The sequence below is a fragment of the Labrus bergylta genome, chromosome 2 (assembly GCF_963930695.1).
Source record: "Labrus bergylta chromosome 2, fLabBer1.1, whole genome shotgun sequence".
Classification (NCBI taxonomy): Eukaryota; Metazoa; Chordata; class Actinopteri; order Labriformes; family Labridae; genus Labrus; species Labrus bergylta.
In genome coordinates, this window is record NC_089196.1 from 34,064,744 (window position 1) to 34,085,323 (window position 20,580).

Here is a 20,580-nt window from a genome sequence, read left to right on the forward strand (position 1 = left end):
GACCCTGTTCCAGAGCTCTATGGACAGCAGCACAGTCCCCCAGCTGTGGAAACACTCCACATTTATCCCCATCCCCAAGAAAAGCCCCGCCAAATCACTGAATGAGCTCAGGCCTGTGTCCCTCACGTCTCTGGTGATGAAGGCCATGGAGAGGATCATAAAACAACACATCATCAGAGAAACCGACTCCCAGATGGACCCGCTACAATTTGCTTATCGTGCAGGCAGAGGTGTCGATGATGCAAAAACATTCATAATAGACACTGTTCACAAAAACCTAAAGCACCCCAACACCTCGGCCAGACTCCTGTTTGCAGACTTCTCCTCTGCATTCAACACCCTGCAGCCTCACATCCTGGCTGACAAACTTTCAACTTGCTTCCATCTGAACGACCAGCTTATCCTGTGGATATTGGACTTTCTGACCAACAGATCACAGAGAGTTCTGGTCAACAACACCTTCTCCAACCTCCAACACACCTCAACTGGCTCCCCTCAGGGCTGCGTGCTCTCACCTCTGGTCTTCATCCTCTACACCGATGACTGCAGAACCACACAGCCAAACTGTCACCTGGTGAAGTACGCGGACGACACAGTTCTCCTGTCTCTGCTGTCAGGCCCCTCTCAGCACCATGGACCAGTTCTTCAGGAGTTTGTGGAGTGGTGTGACAGCTCCTGCCTCGAACTGAACGTGAGCAAGACCAGAGACATGGTGGTGACCTTCTCCAACAAGCAGAGGGAACTGGCTGCATCAGCAATCACCACAATCCATGGGAATCCTGTCGAACTAGTAGAGGAGTATAAGTACCTGGGTACCATCTTCGACAGCCTGCTGAAATTCTCCTCCAACACCGAGGAGATTCTCAGGAAATGTCAGCAGCGAAAATGCCTCCGAAGGAAGCTCAATTCCTTTGGAGTCAGTAAGAACATTCTTCTGACCTTCTACTACTCCTTCATTGAGAGCATTATTACTTTTTCTATAACCTGCTGGTTCCACTCCACCACCCTCCAGAACAGAAAGCGCCTGCAGAGCACGGTCACAGTCTGCTCTGAGATCATTGGACTACCTGTAAGGACTTTGACATCGATCTATGAGCAACAGACAATCAGGCTAGCAGGTCGGATTATGCAGGACCCATCACACGCTCTCTTCCCAGCGTTTGAGTGGCTCCCCTCAGGACGCCGGCTTCGCTGTCCCTGCTGCAGGACACAGAGGAGAAGAGCAACCTTTGTTCCCAGGGCTGTCCAGCTCCTCAACTCCTAACCCCCCCCAACAGACACCTCTCACTCAATGCAGACTCTCAGCTGTGAACTTTGCTTTTTTATTTCCTTTATATTTGACATGCACCTTAACTGCCTCTGCTTTATCTGGTCTCATGCACTACATCACTTTATTATATCCATTTTATATCAGTATTCATACAGTTCTGGTTAATTTATTCCTGTTGTTTCTTATCCATCATTGCACTACGGTCACTTTATTTATCTCATTTTTACCTTACAGTTATATTGTATATATTAGTTCTGTTGTTCCATTATTCACCATGCACCTTAATAACTTATCATTTAGTATTTTCCTACTTGCACATAGCTCTGTATATATATATTTATTTCTCGTTTACTGCACATAGTTATGGTTACATCTGTTTACATCTGTTAGTCCGATCACTGTCCACTTATATCTACTCCTTTATATTTTGTATTTTTAAGTTAAGTTTAAGCTTTAAGTTGTATTTAAATTGACACTTTCTATTTAGGTTAAAATGTTTTGTCTACTTGCACTGTTGTTAATTTACTGCTCTATGTGCCTTTGAATTGCCCCCCCGGGGACAAATAAAGTTTTTTGAATTTGAATTATGCTTTCTAGCCCCTTCTTGTTCAAGCTTGGCGGGAGGATAGCAGTAGGCAACCCTATCAGCTGGCCCCCTCCGCAGGGTCTGGGGACAACAGAAACAGGGGCATCGCTGATGAGAAGTCAGCAGTAGGCGACCCTATCAGGGGCAGCCCTGCATCACACAATGACTGAAGTAGAAAGGAAGGGAAAAAAAAAAAGATAATATATATAGAAAGAACAAAAAGGATGAGATGAGAAAAAAGAAAGAAAGAAAGAAAGAAAAGAAAAGAAAAATGGAATGAAGGAAAGAAGAAGGACAAAAATAGGAATAGGGGTACAGAGGAGGGGAATGGAAAAAACAAACAAAAACAAAAAAAAACACAAGCTTACACTCGAATTACACACACACACACACACACACACACACACACACACACACACACCTTGTATTGGCATCACCTAATAAAAAAAAAAAAAAATGAAGGCTCTACCTCTCATAGTACATTTAGAGACTGTAGGTACCACAGGCAGCAAATACTATCAGGATACGGAACAGATCCAGATCAAGGACTAAACGTGCCTCAGCTGGACTCAGGTACCATTCACTAAAACAAGGATCAAGTATTAAACTATGTAGTCCAGGAGAAAGTGTAGTCAGATATCAGTACAATGGTCAGCTGGATCAGCAGGATGTATGGACCAGGTAGGTTAGTGAACGTGACCTGAAGCTTTCAATGCCCAACATCTCACCAGCAGAACCTCATCAGGTTCAGGATCTGGGCTGTGGACAAAGTCAGGACATCCAACATCCACCTCGTGGACCATAATCCCCTAATCACAGTTTTTAAACCGTGGCTCCCATCCTTGATGGTGCATGCTTTAAAATGGACGTGCAGAAGCAGACTCTCAGTGAATGAAATCTGATATTGTGGACAGTATGTCTGTTTGTTTTGGTCATCATTGGGAGTGAGGAAGGAGAGGACTTTCATTCTACCTGAGGGAAAAACAAAAATGTTCATTCAATAAAAATGCTTTAATTGGGGTGCTGGTGGCCTAGCGGTTAGTGTGTGTATCCCATGTAGGGAGACTGTAGCCCTCCAAGTGGGTGGCTCGGGTTTAAATCTGACCTGTGGCTCCTTTCCTGCATGTCATTCCCCATTCTCTCTCTCCTTGATTTCTGACTCTATCTACTGTCCCGTCTCTAAATAACGGAACAAAAAGCCCAAAAATAAATCGTTCCTCAGATTTGTCTCTTTTTAAGGTTTGGCCTATTATTTTGACTTTGTCTAAGAATATTTAGCTTCTTTCTAGTAGGGCTGTTTTTGCTTTAAAGTCATAAAGTCCATCACACTGTCGGATGGTTCTGTGTCAGGCAGGTTAAGTTCTGACAGGGTCGGGGAAATAGGGCGCAGGGAAAGACCCAAATGCAGAAAAAAATGGACTCACAGCTGCAATAAAATGATTCTTTTCCACATTTTACAGCCTTCAGGAAGGTCAGGGTTCAAATACAAACACTTCAAAAGAAAAAACACAAGATAGAACCAAAGCACACAATGATCATGAAGTGGTGAGAAAACTAAATGAAGACAGGTGAGTAGAGTAGAAGGGAAGGTCTGGGCTATTGAAACCTAGAAGAGAAGGAGGTGAATTCTGAGGACCTCTGGTGGAGAAGTAGGAGAAACAGGAGAAAAGTACGAGTCCTGGGAGAGGTGAACATGGACTGAAGACTGAGAGTGATGTAAATGACTGAGGATGAAAGAGTGAGCCTACAGAAAAGCAGAACAGAGCTCTTTGTCAATTTCAGATCTCACCTTCTATCAGCAGGACGTCCATCTTTAAAGTCAATAAGGCGACCCATAGACCGGTCACTCTTCATGGACACACAGCTGGGTCCAGGAGAGTCTGGTCTCTGTTCCTGCATCCTGATACAAAAAAACAAACATTATTAGTTACTGTGAGCAGCAGATGAGACAGTGATGATGATGATGATGATGATGATGATGAAGGTGATGATGATGATGATGATGATGATGATGATGATGATGATGAAGGTGGAGTGAAACATCACATCTACCTGGTTCACCTTCATCATCATCATCATCATCATCACCTCACTGTCAGTCTACAAACATCACATCTACCTGGTTCACCTTCATCATCATCATCATCATCATCATCATCATCACCTCACTGTCAGTCTACAAACATCACACCTACCTGGTTCACCTTCATCATCATCATCATCATCACCTCACTGTCAGTCTACAAACATCACATCTACCTGGTTCACCTTCATCATCATCATCATCATCATCACCTCACTGTCAGTCTACAAACATCACATCTACCTGGTTCACCTTCATCATCATCATCATCATCATCATCACCTCACTGTCAGTCTACAAACATCACATCTACCTGGTTCACCTTCATCATCATCATCATCATCACCTCACTGTCAGTCTACAAACATCACATCTACCTGGTTCACCTTCATCATCATCATCATCATCACCTCACTGTCAGTCTACAAACATCACATCTACCTGGTTCACCTTCATCATCATCATCATCATCACCTCACTGTCAGTCTACAAACATCACATCTACCTGGTTCATCTTCATCATCATCATCATCACCTCACTGTCAGTCTACAAACATCACATCTACCTGGTTCACCTTCATCATCATCATCATCATCATCACCTCACTGTCAGTCTACAAACATCACATCTACCTGGTTCACCTTCATCATCATCATCATCATCATCATCATCATCATCACCTCACTGTCAGTCTACAAACATCACATCTACCTGGTTCACCTTCATCATCATCATCATCATCATCATCATCACCTCACTGTCAGTCTACTAACATCACATCTACCTGGTTCACCTTCATCATCATCATCATCATCATCATCATCACCTCACTGTCAGTCTACTAACATCACATCTACCTGGTTCACCTTCATCATCATCATCATCATCATCATCATCATCATCATCATCATCATCACCTCACTGTCAGTCTACAAACATCACATCTACCTGGTTCATCTTCATCATCATCATCATCATCATCACCTCACTGTCAGTCTACAAACATCACATCTACCTGGTTCACCTTCATCATCATCATCATCATCATCACCTCACTGTCAGTCTACAAACATCACATCTACCTGGTTCACCTTCATCATCATCATCATCATCATCATCATCATCATCATCATCATCATCACCTCACTGTCAGTCTACAAACATCACATCTACCTGGTTCACCTTCATCATCATCATCATCATCATCACCTCACTGTCAGTCTACAAACATCACATCTACCTGGTTCACCTTCATCATCATCATCATCATCATCACCTCACTGTCAGTCTACAAACATCACATCTACCTGGTTCACCTTCATCATCATCATCATCATCACCTCACTGTCAGTCTACAAACATCACATCTACCTGGTTCACCTTCATCATCATCATCATCATCATCATCACCTCACTGTCAGTCTACAAACATCACATCTACCTGGTTCACCTTCATCATCATCATCATCATCATCATCACCTCACTGTCAGTCTACAAACATCACATCTACCTGGTTCACCTTCATCATCATCATCATCATCATCATTATCACCTCACTGTCAGTCTACAAACATCACATCTACCTGGTTCACCTTCATCATCATCATCATCATCATCATCATCACCTCACTGTCAGTCTACAAACATCACATCTACCTGGTTCACCTTCATCATCATCATCATCATCATCATCACCTCACTGTCAGTCTACAAACATCACATCTACCTGGTTCACCTTCATCATCATCATCATCATCATCATCACCTCACTGTCAGTCTACAAACATCACATCTACCTGGTTCACCTTCATCATCATCATCATCATCATCATCATCACCTCACTGTCAGTCTACAAACATCACATCTACCTGGTTCACCTTCATCATCATCATCATCATCATCATCATCACCTCACTGTCAGTCTACAAACATCACATCTACCTGGTTCACCTTCAAAAAGGGAAAGCAGCACCAACAAAACCATGGTTATCTTATGGTCCAGCGTTATTTCTGGGCGCTCTTCTTTGTTGCTGCAAGACACATTTTTTTAGCAGTTTTTGGGTACGCATAAAAGTTTAAACATTTTCAACTTTTTTGATCAAGAAGCAGAGTCTCAGCGATCGTCAATGTCACTTAAAGTAGCCAATCAAATCAAGTAGGTTTGACCTCCGCTTTTTGTGACATTTTCCCCTCCTCCTCTTGGAGCAAACATATTTCATTTGGTCGCCCGTATGCACACACAGCCCTGCTCCACAGGCGCTCCCAGCTGTTCTTTCCTCAGCTGTGTTCAGGCGTTTTTTTGAGGCGAGTTGCGTCTCTGTGTGATCGGGTCCTAAGGGGGCCCCGTCTGACAGCACTCACTCTCATCGCTCTGCTAAGAGTCACATAATTTATTCCTGTGAAATGAATTATTCGTCTGAGAGTGAAAACAGAGGAGCAGTGGTGGAGCAGACAGTGAAGATGAAATGTAACAGTAAATGACCGAATGCTGCGAGTCTAGTCTTAACTATCAGAGAGAGATGTTCTTTATGTTGGAAATAATACTTCTGTGAACTTTGAAGATAAATGTTTATACAGAGCATTTTTTTGTAGGTGTCAAATTATTGATCACATATTGGTGATGAATGGTTGGAGGACCCCCCTGTGAAGGGGCCCAACAGACTGAAGAATCCCCATTGGTTAGATCAATCTGACACAGCTATCTGACTGGAAGGAAACATTCAATAAGAGCTGATCATAGAGAATAACTACAGCAGACAGAGTTTGTCTTTATAAATCTATCTACTAGAATCACACACTGTGATTTCACTGCAGTAATTCTACTTATAGAACTGCATAATAAGGTCTCTGGTCTGTGCTGATCTCTGCAGTGGGTGCAGCAGAGATCAGCTGTCCCCTTCTGCAGAGCTCCACGTCGAAAATTCATTCAACTGCAGGACTTGGACCTTTTGAGGCTTCTAGCACTTTCAATATTCCAGTAAAAATGTCTTTCCGATATCACCGAGGCTCAAAATCCCGATCTGCCACTGAACGTTGCAGCGGTGTAAACTCTAGTGACCTCAGCTCTCTGCCATGGACGCCACTAGCGCACGTCAGTAATGCGGCCCCGATTAAACTGGCTCTGATAAATGCCTGATCAGTGCTAAATAAGACTTTTATTCTTAACGACTTTTTCACATCCCAGGGCCTAGATTTCCTTCTGGTGACTGAAACTTGACCGAACTCCAATGATGTAAGTCCACTTATTGAGCTTTCTCCAAATGAATGCTCCTTCTTTAACACGCCACGACCCTCCGGATGGGGCGGGGGTCTGGCAGCAGTTTTTAAAAACAAAGTGGGTACAGCAAACCCTCTTCTTATCATCATATTATATCATCCTCCAAAATCAGATAAACATTTTATCACTGAGTTTGCAGACCTCTTATCGCAAATTGTGCCATCATTTGACAGAATTTTAATACTGGGTGATTTTAATATCCATGTATGTTGTCCATCAAAACCACTTGTCGGTGAATTTTTAAACCTGATTGAATCATTTAATTTTGCACAGTATGTCTCAGGTCCCACTCATAAACATGGCCACACTTTGGACTTGGTCTTGTCTTGTGGTCTTCCTGTTAACAATTTGGAAATAATGGACCCTTGTCTTTCAGATCACAGTGCCATTATTTTTAATGTGTCTCTCTCTGACCTGTCATCCCCATGCTTTACTCTCGTTACATTAACTCTTCCACTGCCAGTTTATTCTCAGCTGCTTTCTTAGCTGCTGAAGATACTCTGTCGGTTGAAAATATTCCTACTGAACTCTGCACTGAGGATCACATTCAATTATTTAATGCTATCTGCTCCTCAATTCTCAACCATATTGCTCCTCTCAAGATAAAAAAAACAAAGCCTAAATCACAGTCTTGGATTATTGAATCCACTAGAGCCCGAAGGAGGAGCTGCAGACAAGCTGAACGCAAGTGGAATCAGGATAAGCTTCAAATCTCACATGACATCCTTAAAGAGCGGCTGATCAGCTACCAAATTGCAGTCAAGGCAGCGAGAGCAAAACATTTCTCAGATATCATCTCAAAAGATCACCATAATCCTAAAGTCCTATTCAATATTATAAACTCTCTCACCTGCCCCCTTCCTGGATCCTCTCTAGACACTCCCCTTAGTAGAGCAGAAGACTTCCTAAAGTTCTTCACTGAAAAAGTTGCTGGCATTAGAAAAAATATCTCAGCCCCTACCAGGCACATCTCAGCCTCCCCGCCCTTCAACTGCTCTGCCCAGTTAAACTGTTTTGAGCCTATCACCTTCACCTCACTCAAAGAGACGGTTTTTAAAATGAAATCTGCCACCTGCCCCAGTGACATAGTACCTACCAAGCTCTCCTCAAAGATTCCTTTGATATTACCGGCCCTTTTATCCTCTCCATTATAAACAGCTGTATTTCAACTGGTGCTGTTCCTCCCTCATTTAAACATGCTATAGTGCAGCCCTTGTTAAAAAAAACCCAACCTGGACCCCATACCACTTTCCAACTACAGACCCATCTCAAAACTACCCTTCCTTTCTAAGGTGCTAGAAAAGGTTATTCTGGAGAAATTGCTACCCTACCTTCATCATAATAGTATTTTAGACAAATTTCAATCAGGTTTCAGAGCAGCCCATAGCACAGAATCTGCACTCAAAATCCACAATGACCTTCTGCTTACAATGGACTCTGGAAACTGTGCTTTCCTGATCTCACTGGACCTTACTGCAGCATTCGACACTGTCGACCACACAATTTTAATGAATCGCCTGTAGCATTGGGTTGGTGTTGGGGGCACAGCCCTGACTTGGTTTACATCATACCTGAACAACAGAACCTTCTCTGTAAACTTAACTAACGCCACATCCTCCCAATCTGGTCTGAGCTGTAGGATACCACAGGGATCCATCCTAGGCCCTCTAATATTTTAACTATACATGCTCCCATTGGGTCAAATTATCCAGAAGCACAACCTCTCATACCACTTCTACGCAGATGACACTCAGCTTTATCTACCGGTCAAACCAAACAATCTCGCAGAACTCACCTCTCTTACACAATGCCTTGAAGACATAAAACACTGGATGGCCCATAACTTCCTACAAATAAATGAGTCAAAAACCGAAGCTGTTGTTTTTGCCCCCCCCCCCCCCGATATCATCAAACAGGTCGCCAACAGCTTAGGTCAGTTATACAGCCACATTAGGCCCCACGACAGGAACCTTGGCTTTATCTTCGACTCAGGCTTTACATTTGATTGGCAGGTAAATCCAGTTGTCAAATCCAGTTTCTTTCAGCTCCGTACAATTTCCAAGCTAAAACCTATCCTCTCATTCAGTGACTTACAGACAGTAACCCATGCGCTCATTTCATCCCGGCTTGACTACTGCAATTGCTGGTCCAAAATGCTGCAGCAAGGCTGCTGACTGTTACCAAGAAGAGGGAGCATATCAGTCCTGTCCTAGCGTTCCTTCATTGGCTCCCAATACGATTCAGAATCGATTTTAAGATTGTGTTGTTTGTTTTTAAAGCCCTGAATGGCCTGGCCCCCCTTTATATTACCAACCTCTTCAGGCCGTACACCTCATCTAGGCGCCTGAGATCATCAGACATGGGCCTCCTGGCTGTTCCCCGCTCACGGCTCAAGCTAAAGGGAGATCGGGCCTTTTCAGTAAAAGCCTCTAAACTGTGGAACGGCCTCCCTCATTCCATCAGATCTGCACCCTCTGTTGACTCTTTTAAGTCCTGTCTCAAGACATACTTTTATATTTTAGCATTTGAGTCCTCTGGTCCTGAATAGACCGTTTCTTTCAGGTTCCTTTGTTGCTTTCTTTAAATATTCTTTATTTATATATGTATTCATATATATATATTTCTCTCTTGTGGACATTGTGATCTCAAGTTGTTTTTTCTTTTTTCATGTATTGTACAGCACTTTGGTCAGCTGTAGCTGTTTTTAAATGTGCTTTATAAATATGACTTGACTTGACTTGACTTGCAGAGGAGTGTTTGTGTTGCTTGGCAACCGTCCAGTTTCAGAGAAGTTGTGGAACCAGTTGAGCTGATGGAGTGATTATTTTTAGTCCTAACTGATGAGGACAGACTCCACGCCCTCCCTCTGCTGTGTTAAACTGTACTGTTAGCATGTTAGCATAGCCTGCATGCTAACTGAGAGTCATTGTGTTCCCTGCACTTCTACTACAGTCAGAGCAGCTAATGAACCTGGTGGCTAACTGTTAGCTTACAGCTCTTTTGACACTTCAATCAAACAGAGAGTCTTAAAAACAGTGAAAAGTGTCTCTTACCTTCAACACGGAGAACAGATCTGCGTCAGAACGAGACAGAGTCAGAGTCCTACTGAGACCAGGAAATTCTACAGCTGGTTCATCAACATACCAACAGGTGATCAAAGGGCACACCCTCCATTTCTCCCTGAAGGAAGTTTGAGTTCATTATTTTAAGATTAATGAGAAGAAATAAAAGTGTTTGTGATCATGTTGAAACCTCAGCTGTCAATCAAGAGAAGAACTTTCAGACAAAAACTTGAGTTATTATTGACCATCGTCCTTTTGAAATGATCTTCAGTGATCGATAAACTTCTTTGTTTTACATGTTTTATTTAATTGTCTAAAAACTGTCGACAGTTTCACAGTGAATGATCATTTACATCGTTAGTCAATCAATGGGACGCTCTTTGAAATGAATGAAAATCTAAATGAACCTGGTTCATCTGAATCTACAAAGTAACTATCAAAGCAGATTTTAAGGGTCAATCACAGCCAATCGAAATCTGTTCGTGTTCACACCTGACGCAGGTATGACTGCACTAAAAAAGGGACTACTACAGGTGATGTACAATACCTGTGTGTCACTGCTGAAGCTCCCCCTGCTGACAAACTACAATAACTAACTTCCTGTTTCCAACACCTGCATACTAGAGATATAAAGATTAATCGTGAGGCAGTTAAAAAATGATTCAAAGGTGTCAACGTTCACTTTGATACTCTGAAAAACTGAATCACAGTACTTTTTAAACAGTAGAGGGCGCCATCTATTCATGCTTCTCTTGTTTGACTTCCTACATCACTTTCGTGAGCCTCAGCACCTGAAGAGCAGAGGCTGGTTTGTTGTAACCTGGTTGTAACAAGCAGACTTTATCATGGCAGCTGCGGTGCAAGATGTTGAAATTCACAGCTTCAGTCCACCTTAGTTTGCATATTTCCTCGGATTTATTCAAATAAATCCCTTAAATTCTTTTGAAACTACGTCTCTGCCTCATCATTGTTCAAATCTGTGTGTCTTAATTATTTACATTTGGAGTTTTAAGTTCTGTATTTCCTGAGGTGCAAGCCCCCAGGTGGCGTTGTCCGTTATTATTTGACATAAGATATTACCATTCACCAACCCTTGCCACACTTACATTGGAAGGAGTCATTAAACAAAACTGCAACTCCTCCTCCTCTCTTATGCACTCTGGCCTTGCTTACAAAACTGAAGTTGGGAGGGGTTGACTCGATAAGAACAGCTGCACTGTTATTTTTGTCTAACCAAGTTTCAGTTAAAAACATAAAATCAAGCTTGTGCTCAATAATAAAATCATTGATTAAAAATGATTTCCCTGCCAGTGATCTAATGTTTAGTAGAGCCAGCTTCAGGGTCCTAGAAGCTTCGGCTGCTAACGTCTTTGGGACAGGTTGTGGCTCAAAAGGAATGTATGCTAAGTTTGACAAGTTTGCAAAATCACATAACTGCCTTTTGTTTCTTGGCAGAGTCCCCTTTATTCTTCTATTACCTATCATCACAGAGATTTTGGAACCTACTGACGTGCAGGGCCCCGGCTTATCCTGGAGAGAGTCATGACTGCTGATATCCTTGCAGCCTGGACACAAAACACATCAGTTTGACCTCTGAATGTTCTGCATTTCATCCTTATCAAGCTGAGGAGACAAAACACCCGCATGACTGAATGGGCATTACATGCAGTTGTAAGCCAGTTATTCAGTGCCAACAACCTGCTGAATCTCTCCTCTGTTCTTCTGACTGGTGGTATGGGGCCACTGATAAACACATCCACATCCAAGGGGCTGACCATCCTCAGCAGACCAGTGAAGTCCTGTTTCAAGTCTTCAGATTGTTGTTTTGTGACATCATTTGACCCAATGTGTAGTATGACATTCTTCACAGTCGGGTGTTCAGCCACAATATGCAGAATCCTTTCTGCTAAATCAGAGACCATATCTCTGGGAAAACACAGTATTTCTTTGTTTTTACCGAACATCCTTTGTACATCTTTAACAGCAAAGTCACCCACAATCAGAGTTTCAAGCCCAAGATTTTGGGCTTGAGATTTTGCTGATTTATTTTCAGGAAGTAATATTCCACCAATTTTTGAAGATGCTTTTCATGAAGATGCATGTAAACTAAAGGACGATTTAGAGAGAAACATGGGCGGAGAAAACTATTCACCAAATTTATTTCTAACACAAAAACCATAGAGCCTCCAGTTTTCATTAATATATTTCAATATCGTGCATTTACCATCAAGTGTGGTTTTTAGTTTTATTAAAGATGACTCCGTCAAGACGCACAGAGACACGGCGGTGGCTTCACACATTTCGCCTTCTCGTCACTCAGCATGTCTTCATAAGTTGCACATAATTATTCTGTAAATAATTCAAGTGTGGGCATTAAGTCGGGGCATCTCTGACATGATCATGAGGCCTTTATATCCTCATAATTAGTCACAGTGCAGACGGAGATGCCCACGAAAATATGTGGCCAACAATTCAAAGTTTTTGTTGGTTGATCAAACCTTTGATTAATAATATGATAGAGTGAGGGAGAATGCTGACTGACGTGTCCTCTCTGCCACTATATGAAGAAATCAGTGTGGGTCCTGTAAACATGTAAACATTGCAGATATACTCGTGCGTAATGATGAACGGTGGATGTTTTGGCACATAGGACAGCGTGAATGCAGCAGCGACGTGGTGTCATTCTCTGAATTTTCTTCAGTTCGTGATCCTCCTGCTGCAGCAAACTACCGATATGTCCATTTTATCCTTCACTTCATTCACAAGTTCCTTTGTTTCTGGGTCAGAAAGTTTCGTTTCTTTGTCTAAACTTCAGTTTTCGTGATCCAACGCTGGAAACCTTTGATCTTCCCCCTCGTTTGTATGCATTTTCATTCACGAGCTGCTTTGCATTGACCGTTTATGGTTGAATGTGGGCGTGTAGAGGGCGGAACATGGGACTAATCTACGTGCGCACATTTCCAGGTGGGTCGTGATTTATAAAGGGAACATTGCGTGCAGGTGTGTGTACGAACGGTTTTATAACTCTGAATCATTTTGTGCGCACGCCATTTCTGGGTTTTTGGCACACGTACATTTTTAGTATGGATTCTACACACTCTTTTATAAATGAGACCCCTGGCTCTTGAAATCAAGAATGCTAATTTAGGTATACATTTGAATGATTTAACTGTGGGTACTTTGTTGTACGCGGACGATATTGCTCTGCTGGCTGAATCGGAGGATGATTTACAAAATATATTAAATTTAGTTAAGACCTGGTGTTGCAGATGGAGGCTGTCAATAAATCAGAGTAAAACACAGATAATTCATTTTAGAAAAAAGGGTGTCCCAAGAAGTGAAAAAAGCTTTACTTTTTGGGATATGCCATTACAAAATGTATTTGTGTATAAATATTTGGGATTTTGATGAATATATGAATTATGAAAATGGAATTGAACTCCTTGCTGGTTCAGCTAGCAGAGCTTTGGGGGTTGCTGTTAACAAATTAAAAATATGTAAAGACCTTGGTTATTCTACTTACTCTCAACTGTATGATGCATGTGTTTCTCCCATTTTGAATTATGCTGCTGGGGTATGGGGATTTAAAGAGAAGAATTTCAGATGCAGTACAAAACAGAGCTATTCGTTGTTTTCTGGGCATTCAGAGATTTGTTCCCTCTTTGGCTGCTCAGGGTGACATGGGTTGGATTCCTGGTATAATAAAGAGGAAATGCGACATGATTAGACTGTGGAATCGTTTCATTATTATGTCTGATGACAGGATCAACAAAGTTTTTCTCTGGAGTAAAGTTCAGAACTCTCCATGGGCTGCAGAGCTCCATGTTGTCTCTGAAGAAGCGGATTTACAGTTTATCTATAGAAATAATTTATCATGCAGCGTAAATAAGATTAGAAAAAAGTTACTTGTTGTATTCAATGAAAAATAGTTAAATGAAATATTGTTAAAACCTAAATTACGAACAAATGTCCAAATAAAGCATAATTATGATACTGAATTATATGTTAAAGCAAACTTACCAAGAAATCAAAGATCTTTGGTTGCTCAATTAAGGACAGGAATCCTTCCTTTGGCACTTGAAGTTGGCAGATTTAAAAATATCCCAGAGGAACAGAGAATTTGTGAACTTTGTGATTTAGGAGAAGTGGAGAGTGAATCTCATTTTCTTTTGTATTGTCCCTTTTATGAGGAACTGAGAGTACCTCTTTTTGATGAAATGTTTGCTCGAGACCCTCAAGTGTTTTGGAGTAATGACGATGTCAGGATGTAATGTTTGTTTACTTTCGATGTTTATAACTTGGCCTCTTTTGTCACTGAAGCCTGGAGGAAATGCCAGGATGGTTTATATTGTTAGTATTGTTTGGGATCTATTTTTGGTTTTTGGTCTGTTTGTGTGTTTATATTGGTGTCTTGTAAGCCCTTGTGGGCTGGGCATGCTAATGCATGCATGACACAATAATAAAAAAAAATTCAATTAAATTCATATACACCCTGAGTTTGTCTTTACTACACACACTTGGTTTTTCTATCAGAAAAGTCTAACTGTCTGGCGGCCTTTCCCCCTTTGGCAGTCCTGTCAAATCATCCATCCACTGAGCGAGAGCATACAGGTCGACGGTCTCCTCCCGTTCATCGTTGTTAACTTATTCCAGTAATACCCTCGATCCCGGAGTGAAAGTGACTTCATTTGTTCAAAGAGGCTCTGAGCATCTCTCTCCAATGTTTTGAATTTGGACTGCAGTACCAATTTTAAACACTAGGGGCCAGATTTACTAAAGTTTCCGTGTCTTAAAACGTGTGCAAACTTGATATCACCAGCAAAAAATGTGCTATCTGATCTACTAACGGCACGCAGTGAGGATTGCGTCTTTCATATGAGCAAAACAACACGCATTGTCCATTTAGTACGTTTGCCTTAATGAATATGCAATATGGGGTGTTTCTGCCCTAACGTGCAAAATACTGGGAGGAGAAAATGCAAACAAGTTAAGTTAGTACACGCATTGCGATTTACCAAGCCTGACAAAAACTGAGGTGATTGTGACGGTGTCTGTATTTAACACCTTTGAAAAGAACGTGCTAATCCAGGAGACCAGCGTTACGCTCAACAGGCTGCTGTTATTGAAGTTAGGAGGAGACATAGGCACAACAAAAGAAGGCATAAAGATCACGTTTTTCCCCACAAGTGTTTACATGTTTCAAATGACAGAAAAATAAATGGCATGCATTTTTTATTTTTATTTTATTAAATATTCGAATCGTTACGGAAAAGAAACACCATGATTAAACTACAGGCTATTGTTGCCATTCATAATTTTACATGGTGAGCTGTGGCAGATGGGCAGCTCCTTCAGCCAACGCCTCCTCCCCCCAGGTGCAAAACAGAGCGCTTCAGGCGCTCCTTTGTGCCCACTGCCATAAGACTGTACAACAGCAGCCTATGACAACAATAACAGTACGTTCTTGACACAAAACTTCACCCCCATAAAACACTACCCACATGACCTGCTTCATTATTATTATTATTATTATTATTATTTAGCATCTATATATATATATACATATATACTGTACATTCTTTATATTTTTATTATATTATACTAGTCTATATTATATAACATTTCATTATATTATATAACTGCACTCTGCATTACTGTGGTACAACACTGCCTCTCTTCTCTGCTGTGTACATTTCTTGCTGCTATTTATCATACCAAGTCACTTTAATCATCACTCGTCACTTTATCTTGTCATTCTCTGCAAATACTGTCTCAATTCTCAATTCCCCCAGTTAACTTCATCATTCATTTTATACTGTGTATACCCCCTGTTTTTATTTTTATTTTTATTTATCTTGTCTATTCTGTTTAATGTGTATTTTGAGCTTTCTTCTTCTGGGGATCAATAAAGTATTATCCTATCCTATCCTATCCTGAATAAACATCTTTACTTTTCTGTGTGTGAAACGTTGGATGTCAGAACGTTACATGTGTGGACTCTTACACTTCCATGAAATCTCTAAAAACTTCCAGCTTTGATGACTGATCATCTCTGAATCGCTCTCTTCAGATCTTTTTCATTTCTGTTTATGCTCGCTGTGAAACACTTTGGTACAAAGCTTTTTTGTTTTTGACCTTTGACCTTCTAGTGTGTAACTGGTGATAATGTCAGTGAGCTCCTCCCCTGTTACTCTTCTTTCTTTTCCCCGAGCAGAATAAGAGAACCTGTTTCTGGTTTCACATGTTATAAATAAAGATGTAGAAATACTCAGTGAAGTTTGGTGTTTGGTCACTGACAGCGTCCAGAGAAGCTTCACTCTGACAGTTCAACATGAGGAGCAACAAAAAGAACAAAAATACTCAACTGTGCAATCAAACTGTTGTTTTTTATTTATTGATTTTTTTTTTTGCATGGTGCAAACAAGAGCTGTCTCCCTGAGGACGGATTCTCTCTCAGCTGCAGGAGGAAGTGTTAGAAGAGGTGACTGCAGCTTCAGCTCTCTCTGATTTTCCTCGTCTCCTCCTGCAGGACGTCTGCTTGTCTCTGACGATGACCTTGATCATCACCATGGTAACATCTGCAATTTGATTAAGACTTTTCAGGACTTTTCAACTGGAGCAGAGTTCTTAGTGTGTTTACCAGGAAGGACTGCAGCTTCACACACTTACAGGAATTATCAGCTGGCTTTAAACACAGCAGATTGTTTGTTTTTTTAATTGTTTTTAGATTTGGATGTGATCTCTGAGGCTGTGAGAGCAACTTGTTACTTTTTCTCAGAGAAGATTTCAACATTCAGACAGTGAGGAGGGAGACAACAACAGGGAACAACTAGTTTAAGTTTTGTGAGATCATTTTAGGTCTAAATCGACTTACAGGTGGAGGAGATGAAGCTGTTCAGGCAGTACTGGGATCAGGAAGCTTTCAGGGATGTGAGGAGCAAGAGGCAGGACTTTTCCTACGATGTTCACAGCAGAAGATCAGCGTCAAACTGTCACATCACGCCATGGCCCGTTTTTTACAGACTTTGGAGCAGACGAGGCGCAGGTGAAGCAGAGACTTTATTTTGGTGCGTTTGCTTGTTCAAACTTAGTTTTTTGCTTGAAACATAACCTGAGAGTATTTCTGTCAGCAGATGAGAAAGAGCTCAGCTGTTCTGTGGTCAAAACAGATGTTAGGAGGAGACAGACATTTAGACGACTGAGGAGCAGGAGGCCAACAGACTTTTAAAAAGCAGCTCTCAGCAGAGGAGGAGGACGATCAGTAGTCATGTTTCAGCAGAGCAGAAGGACTGCAGGTTGGATGTAAGAAGAAGACTTCAGGAGGAGCTAACGTCATCTCAGAGAGGTTGTAGTCAGAGAAAGACGAGGATGAGTTTTTCCACTGTGCAGCCTTAAAGAAGAACTACTGACTGATGAGGAACATTAGAAGGACAAACTGAAGGAATAGGAAACCGTCAGGAGTGAGTTGACAGCATGGTGATGGACTGAGGAGCACTGAGGAGTTCTCTGAGCAGGAGGGAGCCACAGTTTGAGTTTCTTAAACAAATCTCACAAGGAGGCTGCAGACTTTAAACCAAAGCCAGCTAGGCTAGCTGAGGAGGAGTGTTGTTGCAGGTTTTAGCAGACTGAGAGAACGGCTGTGGAGGTGGAAAGTTTGGTGCAGGACGAGTTTGAGGAGACCGTCATCAGCTATTTGAAACGGTCACATGTTGAGGAAGAGATGGTCGGACTTTGTGCAGGTTTTTTAACAGAAGAGGAGAAATACTGACACGTGAAGGAGCAGACAAAGAGGACTGCAACTTCTGTTGTTCCAGAGTCAGACTTGACTTTGATAAGTGGGTTTAGGATGGAGAGATAATGTGGAGGTTTGATTGGAGGTTTTTCAGGTGCAGAGGAGACATGGAGTAAAAGGAGGAGGTGGAACTTATGATGCAGGAGGAGTCTGAGGAGGACAAACACATGTTTTTCACGACCTGTCAGGTGACTGAGGAGGAAGAGGCGGGGCTTTACTGAGGAGGTCTGAGGAGTGAAGCAGGTTTCTGTCCAGGTTTGTAACAGACTGCAGACACAGGAGGGTGGTGGAGGAGATCTTTGAATGGTGGAGAGGAGGAGGAGCAGGAGGACTCATGAGACATTTGGAGGTCATGGTGGTGAGGCGTCATGAGTGACAACTGACAACCAGCTACCAGAGGAAGCAACCAAAGGCTGCAACAAACTCAGGCAACTCACAGGAAACAGTTACTTTATCTTCAGTGTTGTCGTTTAACGTTTCTGAGAGCAGAGAGTCGTCTGAACTTTACCAGAGTTTGTTTTTGAGAGAGAGAGAGAGAGAGAGAGGAGCAGCAACCTCCTAATGTTTGTTTTTAACAAGTAGCATCTTTCTTCTGCTGTCATCTCTGATGCTTTCACTGTGCAGCTCTTTGTTTTCTCTCTGCAGACATTAAAAGGTGTCCTGTCTGCGAGGAGGCACAGTGTGGTGAGCAGAGGGTCGTCCTCACCTGAGTCACACTCGTTCACTCACAGCTGATCTGCAGTGTGACCACGTTAAAGTGGCTTCACGCCTCTGAGGGGGGAGGGACGGAGTTAATGAAGTTACATTTCATCTCCGGTCAGCTCAGACTTCTTTTGACCCTCACCATGACCTTCATTTAACCTTCATTTAACCGTCACCAGGTGTTGTTTTAGGATCTTTATCAGACCTGTCTCTTAAACTGAACTAAACCTCGATCAGGAGAAGAGAGAAGGAACTCTGTTTGAGTTCAGAGCAGAAAAATACTCTTTATTTCTTTATCTTATTTTCTCCCTTCTTTCATGTCACATCGATCAGGACTGTACAGAGACTTTAGAGTCAGTGACTGGAGCCAGTCCACAGTTTTTTAACCCTTAACATGTCCTTTATCAAACCTGCCGATGTGTTTTCATTTTTTTTTAGCATTCCTTCTTTACCTCAGACTGAAACTCAACCAAAGCCCTAAACCTTACAGAGGGAGATGGTGAAACATGTCAGTGCTCATCACCTGCTGCTGCAGTGTGGAGACGTGTGTTCATACACATCACACATGACAGATTATCAGCTTTATAGCTTTAATATAATAATTAACTTAGCTTAATTGGACAGGGCCCTGTGGCCCTGACAAACAGCTCCCCGTAGGGTTTGACATAAACAGGCCACTTCTGGATAATGTTAAGGTCCAGGCTCGCGGTCCGGGTACTACATATTAATAAATAAGAACAAGCGCCCCAACCGGCCAATGATGGCGACAGGGAAACCAGAGTGCCCACCAGCACCGCACACGTGGCCCGGACTCGCTGCCAGCCACAGTGGCTACCAGCGGCCACGCCATGCGGGTCCGCCATGCCCCCCAAAACCTCGCCTGCCGTCGCCCCCGTGAACGTGTTGGGGGGCGACCGAGGAGGACAGGACGCCACTCGGGACCGCACGCGTAATGCGGACTCGCTGCCAGCCACAGGGACTACCAGCGGCCGCACCCGCACATATGGGAGCCCCAGCGCGCACAAACCTCTCTCGATCCGGTGCTACTAGACCTCCAAGATGAAGTCATTCATTTGGAACGAGTACTTTTAAAGAAAGTTCTGATCAAATCTGGTAAAGAGCAAGGCTCTTTTACTTAAGAGCTTGGCAAAGCTGGTCTTCTGTGACTTACTAAGGCCCAGGATGCCCAGTAATGAGCCGTTGGGTCCGTGCCATTTCCCCTGCGCCCCGATGGGGAAACCCTGCACACGAACCCGTTTCAGGATTGGGTAGTGACCCCTAACTACTTTGGCAAAAGGCCTGTATTTGTGAAACTTGCTGTTGGCAAGATCACTGAGGGTCTCGTCCGAGCCCTCAAAGCCGATTGCTACATCGGCAATGATAGCTAGGGGCCCTTTCCTCATGAGGAGGTCAGGGCCTCCCAATCTACCGACCAACCTTGGCGGGTCGCCTTGTTTGCGAGGAGTTTGCAGATCTCATTATGGTTCCTCATCCTATTCTTCTGTAGCCCAGGGCAGGAGCTGACTATGTGCCGCATGGTCTCTCGGTGAGATTTACATAAGTGGCAGCTCAGAAGGTTCTGAGCCGTTGGCCAGCCTCTAGTGCCAGACACCAACGTGGGCATTACATTGGATCTAAGCTTAAGAGCAGTGATGGTTTCGGACTCGAACCGGAGGCGTTCGGCCTGACTGCACAACCATGCATTATGGTCATCATCTCGGAAGACCGAGACGCCGACTCCCTGAGAACTTAGCTTGCTCCATCTGTCGAACTCAGCGTGCTGCCATGCCGAGGAAGACACTGGG

General features: G+C 42.7%; 2 protein-coding genes across 2 annotated transcripts in view; one reads left to right on the forward strand and one right to left on the reverse strand.

Annotated features, from left to right (window-relative positions):
• LOC136181104 (NLR family CARD domain-containing protein 3-like) overlaps positions 1-20,580 on the reverse strand; it is a 724,139-nt gene that overhangs the window by 669,569 nt on the left and 33,990 nt on the right. The window contains exon 2 of the mRNA XM_065961446.1: positions 3,646-3,756. Within this exon, the coding sequence (XP_065817518.1) occupies positions 3,646-3,755 (110 nt within the window). The 5' untranslated portion in view covers position 3,756. The remainder of the gene's footprint in view (positions 1-3,645; positions 3,757-20,580) is intronic.
• The window catches only part of LOC136181112 (protein NLRC3-like), a 693,514-nt gene that overhangs the window by 531,937 nt on the left and 140,997 nt on the right, over positions 1-20,580 (forward strand). The window lies entirely within an intron of this gene.